The 18,455-nt window shown below is 28.6% G+C and overlaps 1 protein-coding gene across 4 annotated transcripts in view; it reads left to right on the forward strand.

Annotated features, from left to right (window-relative positions):
* Window positions 1–17,145, forward strand: part of LOC129965976 (adenylyl cyclase 78C-like) — a 430,498-nt gene extending 413,353 nt beyond the window's left edge. For all 4 annotated transcript variants that reach the window (XM_056080294.1, XM_056080293.1, XM_056080292.1 and 1 more), the window contains exons 20-24: window positions 3,701–3,841; window positions 10,470–10,562; window positions 11,779–11,890; window positions 13,788–13,912; window positions 14,727–17,145. In XM_056080294.1, the coding sequence (XP_055936269.1) occupies window positions 3,701–3,841; window positions 10,470–10,562; window positions 11,779–11,890; window positions 13,788–13,912; window positions 14,727–15,164 (909 nt within the window). In that variant the 3' untranslated portion in view covers window positions 15,165–17,145. The remainder of the gene's footprint in view (window positions 1–3,700; window positions 3,842–10,469; window positions 10,563–11,778; window positions 11,891–13,787; window positions 13,913–14,726) is intronic.
* The last annotated feature ends 1,310 nt before the right edge of the window (window positions 17,146–18,455 follow it).

The following is an 18,455-nucleotide window of genomic DNA, read 5'->3' on the forward strand; positions in this document are numbered from 1 at the left end:
GAGTAAATATGACTATACAAAACTCAAGCACATCAGGTAGCAATTGAAAAACTTATTCTTCCCAAATTCCATCTTTATTAATATGAAACAAGTCAGATTAATTTGAATTTGCAATAAATACACATCACGAAGCTCTTTAAATTGCTCCTATAGAATAAAAAATAAGAATTCTAGAATATGCAAGAAAATATCTCAAGCATCGTTTTATACATAAATGCAATATTTGCCATAACACTAGCCAACAAAAATTGTCGTGGTGGCCTGATGTTAAGGTCTCGACCGCTAAACTAGAGAGTGCCACCGAAGAACTGTCATACAAGCGGGTCTGGTGCAAGTTAAATCCGTCGGGGTCAAATGTCCTCTCGCTGGCGTAGTGTGGAAGTGTGGAGAGGGAGTATCAGCCCAGGTGTCGTCCTTGTCAACTGACTGTTGTTCAAAATGACGAGGTCCGTTCTAAAATAGCCCTGATGTTGCTTTTAAACGGGACGTTAATATAATTAAATTAAACTTTAAAAAATCCTTCGAAAATAATAAATAGCAAGCAAATATTTTGGAAATGATAAATAGCAAGCAAATAAAATCTCTCAAAGAGGAAATGTAAAAAGTGTTTTTAAATAAACTGAATATTTCTGCAGAAAGCTTGACGTGTTTCTTAAGACATATCACAAATGAGCTTAAAGTTTTCTACTAATGGTCTTAGATTTTTGAGATCGGAAATCAAAAAATATCTATTGTTTTCAAGAAAAAAACTTTGTCATTTTGCAAAAGAATGAGATGATATTCCTAATTACTTGATTTCTTTCTTCGCCAGGTTTGAGGGAAACTAGATAAATATCACAAGATTGCCAGTAATACAAATCACCTTATTTCTCTTTACTACGATTTAAAGAGTATTTTCATGTAAATTTCATTTCAGGCATTGGGAAAAAACATTCAAGGGAAAGCAGAAAATATAATCAATAACAAATATATTGACATATATTATAATCAAACATAATCAATGACATATATATTGAGCAATATATGGTGTCAAGAAAATATTCATGCACAAATATTAAAAAACTCCATAGAAATATAATTATTTAAAAATTAAAGCAATTAAATGACTATTTTTAAGTAGTAACTTTTCAAACTTACTTCAAGAAACAAAATGCTTAAATTTATATCAACAGATAAGTATTTGCCCTATCTCTCAGATATATATATATATATATATATATATATATATATATATATATTCAATAGCGATTTCAATGCATTCATGAAAAAATGTAGATGTAAAGTTTCAAGTGTGATTAATCATTTTAGAAATGGTTTGCGATAAATGAGTATTCGTTAGAAAATTGTGAAATTATTCAAAGTAAATTATTTTATATTCAGGAAATTTTATGACCATGTAATGACTATTTTATGAACTGAATTAGTTGAGAAATATGATTTCCCAATTAATTAAATTATCTTTTATTATTTTGATTCATGCCAAAGGTGCCTATTTCTTCTTTAAATATTAATTTCCAAAAACGAAATATATTTTCTCGAGTATTTACTTATCAACATCTGTAACTCATCAGAAGTAACCTTGGGAAGAGCGGTTTTACTAAAAATGCTGTTCAAATTGTTTCAAAACAGTAGGATATTAAAATAATCCATAAAAATTATATGTAAATCCATGATAAGGCTGTGAGAAACACCGGATGATAACCTAAAACTTTTCCTTACCAGACAGATGCATGTCTAACTGTAATTACTATTTTTGCAGGATGTTTTATAGAAATACTAAAAGTGCTCCTTTAAAATTGTTTGTATAATTTTAAATGTTAGATGACTCATCTCAAAAATATGTTTACTTCCTTTTAACGTGCCAAAATCGTTCCTTTTACCTTTGTAATTTCAATTACCTGTTTTATTTTTAACTGAATAATGCCCTTATCCTTGGAATTATTTACAATATTTTAATATATAGATGAAAAGATTTACTTTGCATTTTTTATATTTTGGAAGATGAAACTCATCTATTCAAGTTGTCATATTTCGAGAATTATAAACTTATATACTTCTTATAAATGTGAATTCAGTTAACACAAAATCAACTTTATTCATCATAATTTTTTCAAAAATTTTTATGTATTAGAATTTCTTCAAAAATTCCATACTAGTCAAAAACTGTTGATTTTTTTTTCTTAACTACATCCCTTAGATTTGGAAAATAATTAAAACACTTCATAATTTATTAAATAGACTAAGCATTAGTCAAATGAAATCTTTACATAATTGTAACTCTTCTTTAATTACTAATAAGGAGAGGAAATAAGAATGATAGCGTTCTATATTTATTTTAATGTTAAATTTCTTACTTCTGTTAATGAATAAATTACATTCTACATTAATAATTCTTTGAGTGTAAAACAAAAGGAAATGAAAGGAACTTTGCCAATTAATTATTACTAAATTGGTTGATGCACAAAATCTAGATAATGAGCTTCTTCATAAACAGTAGATATTTCCCAATACGCTTTTGAGAAGCATTTTCCTTATATCATGAAATACAAATAGAAAATTTCTGTACTTTGCTATGAAAAATTCACTTGGGGTCTTTAAACCATATAAAAGCAAGCTTTAATCATACCATAAGTTTCAATATTAGTCATTTCATTGATATAACTTAATAAAATCAATATAATTAGCATCAGAAATAATATATAGGAATAACTTCAGAATAAATTGAGACATCTAAGACATTAAGGTTTAACAACCTCGTGTTATTCCAATATAAGTTATAATGCTATTCATCACTCACAAATATAACAAATCATTAAAAAATGCATTTAGTTTAAACTATGTGTTTAATCACTGCAAGTATATAAACTATTCTAAAAATAAATTTTACTGGAATTGCTGATTAAATTTTAGTACATACAATAAACTAATACAGAACTAAGAATGCTAACAAAAAAATTAAATGCACATGAAGCAAGCATTTAATGTTTGGAAATTCTCCCTGTTCATTTCATTTCCATTTGCGATTACTTTTTCTCAAGCAACTTCTACTCTGAGAAAAGAATTGACTCATTCGTTTCATAAGAAATCTGAATAAATTTTTCACTTAGTATCCTTTCAGGTTCAAAATGCAGTTCTACATTCTTTTTGAAAAATAAATTTTTTAATTAGTGGACTGGTTAAATTGCTGTAAAATTAAGATTTTAGCCTCAAATAACTCACTTTATAATTACAAATCTTGAATATAATTCATCAGGTAATTATGAAAATTTTTATTCACCTGAGTTATTTTAAGGGAAAAAATGTCCTCATATTTCGTTACTTTCGAATTCTTGACTTTATTACATCTGCCATTTTCAGCTCACTTTGATTTTTAAAAAATTTCTTTGATCGGAGAACATAATCTTCTGTAAACTTTGTATTTGCATAGAAATATGTGAAAATTTAACTAATATTTATCTGGTGAAATTTTATCTTTAGCAAACAGTTATTTCGAGTCAATTAAACCAAAAGAATATGTGTAAGAAATCCGCTGTAGTTATATTTTATATTTTGTGATTTCTTTTTTTCTGAAACTAATCTACGAGGTACTCAAACTTCTTGATTTGATTATATGTAATTAAAATCTCAATCACGAAACCTCAAAAAATCTATCAAATTGTACTATACATAATAGTTTCTTAATTTATTTATTTCATTTCAGGAACTATATGCTCAGTCCTACAGCTGTTGTGGCGTGCTCTTCGCATCAATTCCTAATTTTGCATCTTTCTATTCTGAAGATATTAATAATGGCGTGGAATGCATACGGTTACTCAACGAGATTATTTTTGACTTTGATCAGGTAATCTGTCCATTATACTAAATGCATTTTTTACTTATTCTCTTTCTCTAGCACCAAGTTTGCATGTTTTAAATTTATGTTCAGTATCTAATAATTACAGTATCAACTTTTTTAAAAGGTGTCTCAAAATTAACCCAAGATTTGAATTTGACTTTGAAACCATTCGTTCTGTAAAGTCATTTGACACATTATAGTTTAGGGTTAGTAAAAATGGAGCGTTACACGATAGAACAACGTGTTAACTCACGATTTGAATTAATTAAATAACACGGCTTTTTTTCTTTAAATTGTTATATTTTTATTGAATCGTAAAGTACACAGTATAGGGTTATGTATGTAATAACGTATAGGACAAATGTCCTCCAGGGATTTGCTTGCGCATAGCACTCTTCCACCAAAATGTTCCCTGGTCATAAATATAGCTGAATTTGTTGATGCAACTCTGAATTTCCTCTTTCATTGCACCCGTGCTTGTGAGCGTTTCGGCGTAGACTTTTGACTTCAAATAATCCCATGAAAAGAAATCCAATGGTGTTAAATCACGCGATCTAGGGGGCCAATTCTCAAATTTTTGAACTGTGGCTGCCAGACTATTCATTATTTTTGAAATATTGTTCAACAATGAAAACACGTTGTTCTACGTGTAACGCTTCATTTTTACTAACCCAAAACTATCAGATGTCAAACGGTATTTTTAAAAGGGTTGCCAACACTTAACTACACGAAGGGTCGTAAATTCAAATCTCACGTTAATTTTGGAACACCGTTTTAAAAAAAGTAATCATGTTTGCTCTCAAAATGGTTTTATTTATTTCTTTATAAAATAAACCAGAAGAAATTATTTTCTTAAATATTGTATTCGTTTCGTTACTGCTTGACATGAAGGGATTTGGAAGTTGCTACATTTTCCAAATATTAACAATTCGTTAGTGCGTACTTTTAACTGTGTTCGCATTATCTACTTTTTATTTTATTTGTTTCAAAATGCGCACTAGTAATAAGAAAATAGAATTTCACATAAAGGAAAAAAGCACAAATAAAAAAATTACAATAAATAATTATAAATTAAAGAAAATATAAAGAATAAGAAAAATGATCGCGAAATAAACACTCAAAAAATATTTATATTACACAGAGCTATAATATACAACAAGAGGAAGAACAAGAACATATCAGTCAATCTAAAATGTAAGCGTCCAACACTATCTATAACGTTGGGCAGGGTTAAAATATCCCCACCCTTTTAGTTTGTTTCCTTATAGAATGAGAAAATTCAATTTCCATTTTGGCATCTAGTAACTGAGATAGCGTTTTTTTAATGTTTAAATTAATTGATTTATCAATGCGAATAAATATAAGCATGAATAAAAATTTGTTATAAAATCGTAAATTTCACAATTTATTTTCATTTTTATGCTAGATTGTAGAAAAGGTTAATGATCCGAGGTCTACATTCTTTATTATTTCATATTTATACTGATTCATGATATTCTTATTTCATGTGCACTTTATGACAAGTACTTTCTTTCAATCTTATTTTTATTTTGCTGTGAATTGGCTTTTATCAATGGACGGCAGATAATGAACCAGAATTGTCACATAAATATGCCGCATGGGTACAAGAGATTTTTAGCATTTCAAGTATCTACTCATTTGGATAGGAGATAAAAATTTATTTACCATAATCACTACTGCATTTAATTTTGCACACAACATTAAATTTTAAAAAAAAGAAAAAAATCTATTGCAAATAAGCGATATTTCAGTACAGGTTCCAAGGACGTGACAAGCGATCAGGAACTGTTACATTTGACTGGCTCTGAATTAGAGAGAGAGCAATAAAAAATATTGATTTGAACTAAAAATAGTTTTAACAGAACATATGATCTGGGATCCAACTTTCAGGAGTAATTCAGCCTTTCGAAATGGAATTAAGCCTAATGTGGCGACATAGCAAATTTTAATGAAATGCTGATTTGTGAAAAAATAAGTAAATTCTTCTCTTCTCATCAGACACGCTGTTTGAAATCGCTGTTTCAGCATAGTCAGGAACTGTCGATTTAAGTTAAATTATAGTCGAAAGAAATTTGAGTGCGACATTGATATAGTCAAAAGTATACTTACTTAAGCATATAGAGTTTATTGATGAACAAAAGATTTCATTTCTATAAAAAACTCATTTAGTATTTAATTTTTTATTTATTATTATAAACAAGTTTATACATAAAAATAAAGGGTTCTGGTTATTATAATAAGAAAAGATAAGTATTTCAAACTTAACTTTTTTCTAACAATATGAATATATGCAATTTTATAATTGCATATATTCATATTGTTAAAAAAATCCATAATTTTATACTTATTTCAAAACCAACACTCATACATGATATAAATTTATTTTTTTTAAGTTGTTAGAGTAAAAGTTTTATTTCCTAGTTATATTTCAATCTTCCTTCATAAGTTATTTTAATTCATTTTTCTAATAAGTTATTAATTTTTACATAGGAACTACATTACTACATAATGAAGTTAAATTCCTGTCAGTTTCATCTTGATTTCCCTCTCAAAAAAATAATTTAAAAAATATATATTCTATTTATTATCTCAATTAACTGTTGCAATTATAGTGTTTTTAATTCAACTCTATATATGACGTAAAAATATGTAAAGGTTAGCTGAATCGCCCTTTCTCAATCATGAAATAATTATATTGCTTATTATCATGCCTAAAAGTTAAATTATTATTAATTCATTAAAATCTTCAGAGTATGTGCAAATTATATGAATATAATATGAAATACAATTGGATTCATCATCTATTTACAAGCATCACAAAGCTTGTTTTCGTTATTTAATAGTCATTTTGAAAGCTAAAAAGGCAACGTTAGAGATATCTGAGCCACAGTCCTTTATGTTTCTGAACCATGTCAATATGCGGTGCTTCACATACAATAGCAAACTTAATTTGCACCACTTGTGCATATATTCAGTGCACTCTAATCGTGACCCAGTAGTTCCTTTTCCAGTACTTTCCCAATGTCTAAAAGGTTAAGAAAGGTTTCTATGGTTTAAGGATAACCATATATTTCTAGTTAAAAGGAAAGACTTCAAATGACGTAGAGTATTTTTTTTTTTTTAATTATTCCATTGCTTCGTTAAATGTACAGCTGAAAAAAATTATAAAATCTAAATTTATAAGCAGTTCCCTCTATCTTATTTAATCACATTTAGGAAAGCATTCATGAATCACTCATTCCATGAAGAATAACATATAGGGTAGCATTCGTTTTACTTTGATCTATATTCCTACTTCTTTTATAAGACATGAAAAATCTTACTCAAGATCAAATATTACATGCAATAAATTTGCAAGCATGAGTTGCATATAATATTTGATCTTAAGTAAGATTTTTGTCCTCGCTATAAAAATTACCGATTGTTTAACGCAAATTTTGTTCATCGTACAGTCTGCCATATTAAAAGCAAGAGCTTTAAAAAATTTAAAAATCAGTTATCCTTTGATTTTAATTAAATTAGATTGGAATCCTCTCTCAATAATTATATATATATATATATATATATATATATATATATATATATATATATATATATATTGTTACAAACCTATAATATTGCTACCCGGCACGAATAGAGTCATCGTAAGAAAGACCGTTGTACGATCGGTCCTGTACGTGCTGAGATCAATGAACTTAGAGCTTGGCGACAGACTTGGCGAGCATTTGGCGGCTTGGCGATAAATTTGGCGAGTTTGGCGACTAAATGGATATACCAGAAAGTTCGAGAACTTTCACGATCCCTCCACTAAGACATGAGGTACAGCCAGCTACGCCCTGATTGGTCTGAAGATTCTAGCCCCGCCTCCCGGAACTATAAAGATAGGCAATCTGAATCTGCAAAGTGGAAGAAGTCGTGTGGATCGTCAGAAATGGTGTGTGCGAGTGGTCGGAGTCGCCGACGAGTAAACAGATTTGAGAGGATCAGACAGCAAGAAAGCTGCTGAACTATTAGAGATTAAATGCGCTGCGTCACTACAATTGAGTGGCGATATTTGTAGAAGAAAAATTTTGTAACAATATATATATATATGATAAATTATTATAATGAATTTCTTAATAGACTAAGAAATAAGGCAGTGGCGTAGGATGTCACTCTAATCGTGGCCGAAAAGTTTATTTTTAAATATGTTAAAGATAGTTAGAAACCTTTAATATCAAAAATTTTCTTAATGGAAAAAAAGAATTTTATTTTGCATTCTTCAATAAATAATTTTCAATAAAAAAATCCCCGTGCCTAAGTTTTAAAATATTCCATTTCTGTTTTTAATCATATTTAGAAAAGTATTTTTCTCACATTAATATTTTAAACGCAAAAAAATTTCATTTTTTGCTACTAAAACTAACTGAATAGTAAAGCTTTCTATTTCACTGTTTTAGGCAATTTCAAGTCATCTCAATGGTCGCTTTAATACATATCGCCTTAAAACATATTTTTAAAACATTGTGAAGTTTCAGAAAAAAATTCCACAATAAGGAAATTGGTATTGTTAAAAAGGCAACTTTTTATATTTTCGGATGGTGATGTAAAAATTATTTTTTGCAACTAAATTTTGATATATTATTACAAAAAAATATCAATATCACACTTAATTTTTAATTAATTAAATTGACAAAAAAATCTCTCCTAGTTACATATGCACACCTTTTAAATTACATTTGTGCCATTTTTTTTATATTATAGTCAAATAATATTCCCTATAAATCGCCAACCGATTTCTTTTCAATCTTACTAGGCATTAAATTATTCACATTTATATTCGTATACCCGCTTTATAACACATTATCTGATAGTTTATATAGCAGGAAAATTATTAATTGAACAAACCGGGTCTCATTTAATGTTTAAGAAGCCCTATTCTACGCCGAAAATGCCTACCATCATAAGGCTCATATATACTCTAGTAGCACTCTATGTCTAAATGGGGTTTATATGTCATCTGATTTCAATGAATGAGGATGGTTGCGATAAGTAGTAATGGTTTCATCGTATCATCAGGATAAATGAAGGATCTTGTGCTTTACGCAATAATACAAGTAGGTCCTTTACAAAGAGGAAATAGATTTCAAGCATTTAGTTGTTGAACGCAACATTTGAAGCCTTAATTATCATTTGAACAGAATTTCACTACAGATCTGTTCTCTGAGTGTTCTAACTCAGAGCGCTTGTAAGTTTCACTTACATACTGACGATTTTCCCAACCAGAATATTAAAGGTTACATGCAGTATATAAGCTGAATACGTTTTGTTGTACAAGCCAAAACATTTAGAACTTCAACATCAACATCTTATTATAACAACTGTTGCAAAATTGTAGCTGTAGCTCTAGAACATCAACAGCTTATTTAAATAGGCTGATAAACTCGTAATATTAAAAAAACAAGTTTTCGAAAAACATGATATTTGTAATATGTCATTTGTATTTTTTAAATGAAATATCTATAACTTTTATGTACTTAATGTGTATTTAAAAGGTTTCAAAATTAAATGTTTCACTTTCGCTTCTACTTCTAAATTTCTAACGGGTTTTTTTTGTTTTGTTTTTTATTAATTTTTGATTATTAGCCGCTTTGGACAATCAGTTGCCTCCTTTCATTTTAGATTGTGCTTATTTTCAATTAAATCTCTTAAATATAACTTCATATTCATAATTCCCTCAAGAAAATATTTTTAAGCCTGAAATAATGACATTAAAGCTGTTTTAATATAATAGACTAGGACTTGGTCCTTTTATTGTGCTATGAATACGCCTAAAAAAGCATCATAACGCTATTATTTGTCAGGTTTATTTATCTTCTAATTTATATCTTTGAGATTCTGTAACTTCTTTTTTTTTATTTTTCGCGAATACAAATTCGTTATTAAATGAGCCTTTCTTCCTTACATTTCAATAATGGAAGAAAATAACGCAATTAAATATTTGATGAAACAGCGAAAATGATTTGAATTTCAAGGCAACAATGTGTTCTATTGTTGAAAATCATACAAAAGAATGTTTTTAATTAACTACATAATTAAAGAAAATTTGTGCAATTATTAAATTGATATTAAAAATAATTTTTTGAATGTAAAGTTATCATTTTTTCGGGAGTTATTTAAGAGAAATGACGAAATTTCGCTTACTTTTTTAATAAATTAGAATTCTAGTTTAAAAATCGCTTCGAAGTGCATATTTCCACCCTCTCAAGTACATCTGTGCCCCATTCGGTAACTCAATCCAACAGTCTGTTCTGTAAAGCACTAGTATACATATTCATCTTTATTATTATGAGAGATATCCGGCTTTTGAAATTTCATCTAATATATATGTATTTTTTTAACTGTGCTTACCGCTCTTGTAAAAAGTGTTTGTTTTGTAATTTGCTTTGTAATTTTGTAATTCGTTTTGTAATTTGCCACAAATTATGATGTAATTAGTTCTCTTAATAATGAATAGAAATTTCCCCTACCAATTTAATTGCTAAATAGTTTTTAATTGATTTCGCAAATGATTTGATTTTGATTTTCTTAGCATTTTGATTAACAGAAATAAAATATGCTTTTATGCATGCAGTTATTGGACGAAGAACGATTTCGACCACTGGAAAAAATAAAAACAATCAGCAGCACCTATATGGCAGCCTCGGGATTGAATCCAAGTAGAAAGGTATGAAATATCTCTTATTTAATTTGGCAAAAAATTGTTTAGATTATTTATTAAGCTTATTTTTGATATTTTATTGATAAATTGATACTTATAATTAATGTATTATGAAAGTTGTATGTTATAAACAAGTGGTAACGTTCTCCCATAAACATTCTCAAATGTTCCTTGATCCACTATCCCAGCATAAAATTTGTGGACCTTTCGCAGGGTCACAAAACCCCAAGAATGATCAGATTTTTATTTTCAGAAACCATAACATAAAAATGTTGTGTTTCATAAAATAGCGAAGAAAACCAAATACACATTTTGCTCGTCATATTCTCGATGTATTAAAATTAAAATTTGACACAGAGCTACGCTTTTAGTAATAAGGTCGGGTATCAAAGTTCATTTGTTTACTTATTGTTAGCTATCGCGTTTTCGGGCATGCGAAAGTACAAACTAACAAAGGGTCGACGCTTTGACATTTTTCGTTTAAAGTATTTGATAAGAATATAATCCGTGTTGGAAGATAAATCCGTGCACAAATTTTAGTGATTTTGCTTTTTAACTTTCATAGTTATCGTGTTCACTTATACACAAACAAAAAACAAAATTGTAGAAACAAAAACCTACACAAACAAAATTTCTGTGGATGGATTTCGTTTAAATTTTGATAGAAATCTACAAATTTAATATAAAGACTACATACTAAATTTTATTTAGTTTACCTTAAAGCAAGTCTGAGTTATCAAATTCTCAGACAAAATTTTTTAAAAAAATGCATTTTCGGATTCCAGGAGTTCTAAAACACGGGAATTTGTCAAAATTTTGGGATCGAATTTACAATTTGATAATTACAATAAATTCTCATTGTGTACATGAAATTAGAAAAAGTAAGGATTGAAATAATCATCTATTTAGAAAACTTCAATACATTAGTATTGTTTTCTTTCTTTGTTTGTTTGTGAGATTTAGCAGCGCAGGAACCGAATTTGGCCACACAATGAATATTATTTCAAAACACTTGTTCTACAATTTAAATATATTTCCGCATTTAGTTTGGTAGTTACAAAAACAAATGTCGGTAGATTTTTTTTTAATTTCTTCCAAAAATTTAAGCTGGTAATTGCAGTAAAATTATTTTATTTCACAACATCAAGTCTTCAATTCTTATTTGTTCATAAGCTGGTGTGTGTTTTATGAGAATTGCAACTGTTTCGTTTCCATTTTCTAGGGCCCGGATGAATGGGGTCATCTGACTGCACTCGTCGACTTTGCTTTTGCGATGAGAGAAGCTCTGGATGAACTGAACAAACATTCTTTCAACAATTTCAAACTGCGCATTGGTACGTATCCAGTTGCGAATATAATCAATATCAAAAAATATTATCCACTTGTAAAAAAAATTTGCCTTTCAATCTTGATCAAAAACATTTGCTCTTGGGTATCTCGTCATTGGTTGTTTTTACTTTATTATTATTTGCTTTTTTTTATATCGAGAGATGTGCTTGTCTAGACGGGCCATTATCTTATTAATATTATCTCAGATCTCATTAAATGTCATTTGGCGTCTTCCACAGGATGCATTATTAGCCTAATCCTCACATTCATTGAACCATGACTCAAAATGGAAATCCGTTTCAAATTAGCTCTCATGTTGCTTTGAAGGCGGAACGTAATCTATACTTATATAAAGCTGAATGTGTGTGTGTGTGTGTGTGTGTGTGTGTGTGTGTGTGTGTGTGTGTGTGTGTGTGTGTGTGTGTGTGTGTGTGTGTGTGTTGGCGCTCTACAGGCCAGACCGTTTGACCTACAACTACCAAATTTGGCACATGCATACCTTGGAGGTCGGGAATGTGCACCTGAGGTCCCTTTTTTAAAATTTTTAATTATTAATTAAAAACTAACTTTCCCGCCAAAAAAATATTTTCATTTTCCCCACCGCCAAATGAGTAAAGCTTCATTTTTTTCCACTCTAAAGAGGATAGGCTTAAGGAATTTTCGGCAGATTATTTCAAAGGATTCTGTTTATTTTCTTAATGTTTGATGCATTTAAAGTTAAACATTGTTAATTAATCGATCTTTCAGATTCATTCTGAAGTACTTTTGAATTAATATAAAATAGAATAAAGGAAATTAAAAGTTTCTAATCTGCATAGCGTTACCCCAACTGGAGTAGAGAATTCATGCATTTGCGTTACCATAATACGCATTGTGTTCACGCATGCGCATTGTGTTCTGATTGTTGGCAACTATTTTCAACGGATATTGAAGGTTTAATGTGTTTTCGACAGATTATTTCAAACGATTCTGTTTATTTTTTTTTAGTGTTTGATGCATTTAAAACTAAACATTGTTAATTAATCGATTTGTTCATGATGAATCTGAGAAAATTTTGTTGAAAACTTCTTGAAATAATATATAAATTAAGAAAAATATTCTTTAGTGCCCATAAGGTTTAAATACTCAGCGACTCTGTTTTCAGTACTCATATTTAAAAGAAATGCTTCGTTTCAGTAAAAAAAATATATATTATTATATTGCACTTTAATCATTTCGACTTTAATTTAAAGCATAAATTCTACGGGAGCTAACAGAAAATTAGAGAGATACATATTACGTTATGGCTGAAGGCCTTTATAATATTATGAGTGAATTATATGACTTTAAAATATTTAAAATATTTTAATGAAGAAGCAATTAAAATGGAATTTCCATAAAATATTTAATTATTAAAATTTTAACGTGCATTAAGATTGGTGAACCGGCTGGTCACCAAAGGCGGCTAGTTATAACTAAATCAAACACATCCCAGTCGCAAGTTTAGTGTCGCAGTAGCTCGATCATCCAACACTCCGAGTTTTAAGAGTAGAAAAGGACGTAAAACAATATCCGGGAAAAAATTTTTACGTACGGAACAAAACCTTTTCCGTAAACCAAATTAAATAAGATCATGCATTAAGAACTTTCATTTCATTTGGTTAAATATCTGGCTAATGCTTCCATTTTTGACCGACTGAATCCCTTATAACTATGTGCTCCTTTTCTCTTTTCTATACAAATTAGAAATAAAACCAAAATTGAAATTAATATATACATGAAGTTCCATATGCATTAAGTTTCAAACACCATACATCTTGTACCAACTAAGATCGAATTACTAGTTGCAAATTATAATTACTTGCAAATTGCTATAAAAATGTACATAAAAATATATTAAGGAAGTATTTTTTTTTCTTTCAGGAATCAGTCATGGTCCTCTGGTAGGTGGTGTTATTGGTGCCAAGAAACCCGTTTACGATATTTGGGGCAACACAGTAAATGAAGCTAGCCGCATGGATTCCACAGGCACATTTGATAAAATACAGGTACAGATCTAATTTTAATCTGTAAAATTTGTCTACTATCATCTGAAAAAATGTGCGAATATCCTCCTTTTCATTCGGAATAATTTCCCAACATACCGAAACAATATGTTCATCATCACTTATAAAGTTTCTTTCTTTAAATCCGCTAAAAGTTGAAATAATTTATAGAAAGGTCATTTAAAAATATATAAGAGTTTGCTATATCTTCATCTCCAAAATAATATTACTTTGAGTAAAGTCCAGTCTTTTGTTCAAGAATTGATGCACGAAATAACAAGGAATATTTTTGAAGATTTTTTTAATATTAACCTTATTCAGATACTGCTCAACTCCTAAGAATAAATTAAAGTTTAATAATAAAAGCTTTCAACTACTAAAAATTATAATAGAAAGATTTGCATTTTAAATTAACGGAAAATATATTGTTAATGATATTTTCTGGTGGAAAATGGAAAAATTCAATCCTTTTCTAATTTGATGATTCAAAATAAAAATAATAAATGGAAACTAAATGAAATTAAAAATCAATTATTTTAAAAATTAATTAGATTTGATAGTTTTTGAAATCAGGGAACTTCTTTTTGATAAAATTAGATCTAAGATTTCTTCCATAACTAAATATCGGTTTAGAAACAATTTTTGAACCCAAAATAGTCCATAGAAAATTTGAAAATCTATCTAGGAAAACAATTAGTAATAATTAAATCATAAAAGCAAAAAGATCTATAACTGAGAACGTCTGTCCTGTATTCGTTCACTCAACCTTAAAAGTAAATCTGCAGGTGTAATATTTACACTAAATTTTATGTTCAAGGTTCCTAAAGCAACAGCTCAGATCCTTGAGGCCCATGGATATCTTGTTCAATTTCGAGGTTCAGTTGCAGTTAAAGGTAAAGGTGAAATGGAAACTTACTATGTCTTGGGAAGAAGGAAATCCGTCGGTCGCCAAATGTCTGTGGGGCGGCATCCAAGCGTTCACAAGAGTCTGGCAGCAGTCGTATATGGCTTAGTTCGTGCACGTAAGAAGGGTTTAGGATCCAGCCTTAGTGTCCCAAGTCCCCAAAGACGGCTGGCACCTTTAGTTCCACCACCCTCAAGGCACAAATTGCACAGAATTCTGTCAGAAACCCCTCATCCAGGAAGACGGAAAAGCAGAATGCGCGAGCGTCGCATGACCGATGCTGGAGGAAGCAGTCATTCCTATCCCGACATGAGGAATGTCATAGATCTTGATTTTAAGCCAGTAACGTGACGCAAAACCAGCAAGGAAAAGTAGAGAAGAATTACATGGTGATGTTATATTTTAAAGGTGTTACTTGTGAAGTCATTATTTTTTCGTCATCTGGTGTTTTTGAAAATATGTTTTAATCAAACAATTAGTTAATGTTTTTCCTTCAATGCATTTAGGAAATTAGGTGTTTGTGCATTGTGAATATTTCTGCATTGATAAATCGTATATGAAAGAATATTCTGTTTGATGATGCCAACAAAGCCTCTTAATATAATTTTTAAAAAGACAAATCTATATATGCCAATTGCTTGAAAATAATTTTTTTGACAGCTGGTTGATAATGACTTTCTTCAATGAGTAGAAATATGCCACTCCTCATCAATGGTTCCTCTATAAAAACTGTACATTTTGTTATTTATTGTATCCTTATCAAACTTTTCCTAGATAAAAATCGTATCAATCGTTCAATATATTTGTATTCTTCTAGAAACACAAATATTTATGTTTAAGATGCTTGAGGAATTCGTAGTTTCTTTGTGTATGGAAGCATCAATGGTTTCTTTACTATTAATGACAGGCACACCCGTCAATAAATGTAGTACCCAATTACACAAGTAAATATGAGGTGGTAATTGTAAATTTCTCAATTGAATCTTATTCAAAGCATCACGTTAAGTGTTATATTTCACTGAATATCAATGTAAAATTTTAAATTGTGTCATTTGTAGAATTGTCTCCAAGCTTTTCATAGTATTCTTTCATGTGTATGACGCATCACTCATATACATAACATTTTAGTGTTATTTTTCATTATTTTACATACAGTAGATTCGCTTTTTTCTAAAAAGATACACATTATTTATGAAGAAAAACATTTAAACTTATATCATCCTTTACACTTCACAGCGATCCAAAAATTGTACAATCCGTCCCTAATAGTCCACTCTATATCTTTTCTAACGGGACGTTTCTCAAACAAATCGAAATAAAAAAAAAAGCAAAATTTTCCAAGAGGCTAATCTACTGTATTAGAAATCCTATCATTAATGTATATTTCTGCATCATTTTGACATTTTATGTAACCAAGAAAGTATGTATGTAAACTGTGTGATCTAATAAATGTTAGTTTTCTCTCTCTTAATGTTACTTATTTTAATTTATAATTTTGTATTTACAAAATGTGTATACCTTCTTCCCAATGCTCTTTGTACATAACAGCGGAAATATTAAAAAGAAATTGTATTTTATAATGACTCTCAAGTCCGCTTCACAAAATAAATTGCTGGTGTCCAATTTTCTAATTTTCTTAGAACGATGGAATTCTTATATGCTATTATGAAATGAAACAGAGAAGCAATTTAAACTCATTTATTATTTTTTAAAATTTCGCTTGTTCAAGGTTTGTGAATTAAATATCTAAAATGGTTTTCAAATCATAAGACATTTTTGAGTGCCAATAACAGTTAATAAAAATATCATTCAGTATGTTATATTTAAATTACGGTATTATTCGTATTCGTAAATCGTAATTCCAGTGTCATTGAAAATTTTACTTTGTTATGGATGATGATTCTTTGTAGGTTTTCTACGTCTGTTTCAAATCAAAATAGGAACTTTTCAAAGACTACATTTAAAGAAACTAAATTCTTTTTTAACAGAACAAAAAATGCTGTTCGAAGACGTAATTAATAACTATAAAGTTATATTTTTATTTTTGTTTTCCTGAACGAAATAAAGGGAATAGCAGTTTTTCTAAACAAAAACGGTGTAAAAGGCTTCAAATGCCATATTATAGTAATGGTATTTAATTGTACTTACGGCACACCAAAAACGAACAATTAAAACGCGCTGTAAAGAAAAAGCAAGACAATAAAACGCTAATAAAATATAAAATATAGAAGATAATAAAACTAATGAACAAAGATCGACAAATGAAATGCGAAAAATTATTTCTGCAGATCTCATTTAATTCATTGAATAAATTTTGAGCATTGAATTCTAAACAGAATAAAACATAACTATATAAAAAAAAACATTAAAACTATTAATTTACAATTAATTCTAAAATATTATTTTTCTTTTATATTTCAAAATTATGATAAAGAATTAAATTCTGAATATGTAAAAATTCTCAGTATAAAAAAATCCACATTAAAAATTATTTCATACCGAAATTAGCATGTAATGAAGAAAAATTGAAAAGAAAACTAACGCTAGAAAATATCTACAGCGAAATTCAATTCATTTAATTTTAATCTAAATTAATTGCTCTTCCATTAAATGTATCTTTAATGTAAATGAAAACTTGAAAAAGGTCATAATTATGATATACGATGGAAATATAAAGTACAACCTTGAAATGGAAATAAAATCTTATATCAATAAGCAAGCTTTGGTTTATAGATGTATTCTAGAAAGAAACATCGTTGAAAAGGATTAACTAAAAATGATTAGAAATGAATATAATTTTTGAAAAGAGTAACAACAGCTTTAAAATACAATTATTAACATTTTTTCTCAGTCGGTATGAAGGTTTCATGTAAGTTCTAGTACTTAAAAACTGTTTTTCAATTCAAACTTCGTTTTTGAAATTTTGCATTTAATAAAAGAAACAATTATTTCAAATCTGATATTTTTAGAAGGATTTTTATAGAGACTTAAAATAATACCCATATTTAAGATAAAATATCAAAAATGATTATATTCTCAAAAGTCATATATAGGGAAAAGTGTGACTAGCATTTCTTATTCAATTTCAAATTAATTTTTATACGTCATGAAGGAATGATGCACCTTCTTCTATTCTTATCCGTTTAACTTTAATGACAAAGTTTTGAAAATGTTTAAAATTTTATTCCTTTTACTGTAGAAATGTCATAATGACGGTATTTGGAATGAAGAATCTTATGTAAAATTATTTTTGTGAAAATTTGAAATGTATTTTTAGATGTCATATTCATCATTATTTTTAAAAAGAATTGTTACGTAATCATGAATATATGTAACAATCCTCGTATTTTTGTGCATTGTCGATGTGAGATTATCCATTCATCAGAAATATAGCCAAATGTATTTAATACATGTAAATTTGAATAAATATTATGTAAACCTATGTGCTTGTTACTCATTGAATTAAATGTATAGAGAGAATTTATAAAATAAATCAAAGTTTGTGCAAACAATCCTTTATAACCATTCATTTTTTTTTCAGTTGAAACACAGTTCTTAAAAATCATCCCATCGGATTTTCAATTCTAAACTCATATATTTTCGTGTCTAAATATAGTAATAGTCAGCAATCATATGTGAAAG

This window comes from Argiope bruennichi, chromosome 4, assembly GCF_947563725.1.
Source record: "Argiope bruennichi chromosome 4, qqArgBrue1.1, whole genome shotgun sequence".
Lineage (NCBI taxonomy): Eukaryota > Metazoa > Arthropoda > Arachnida > Araneae > Araneidae > Argiope > Argiope bruennichi.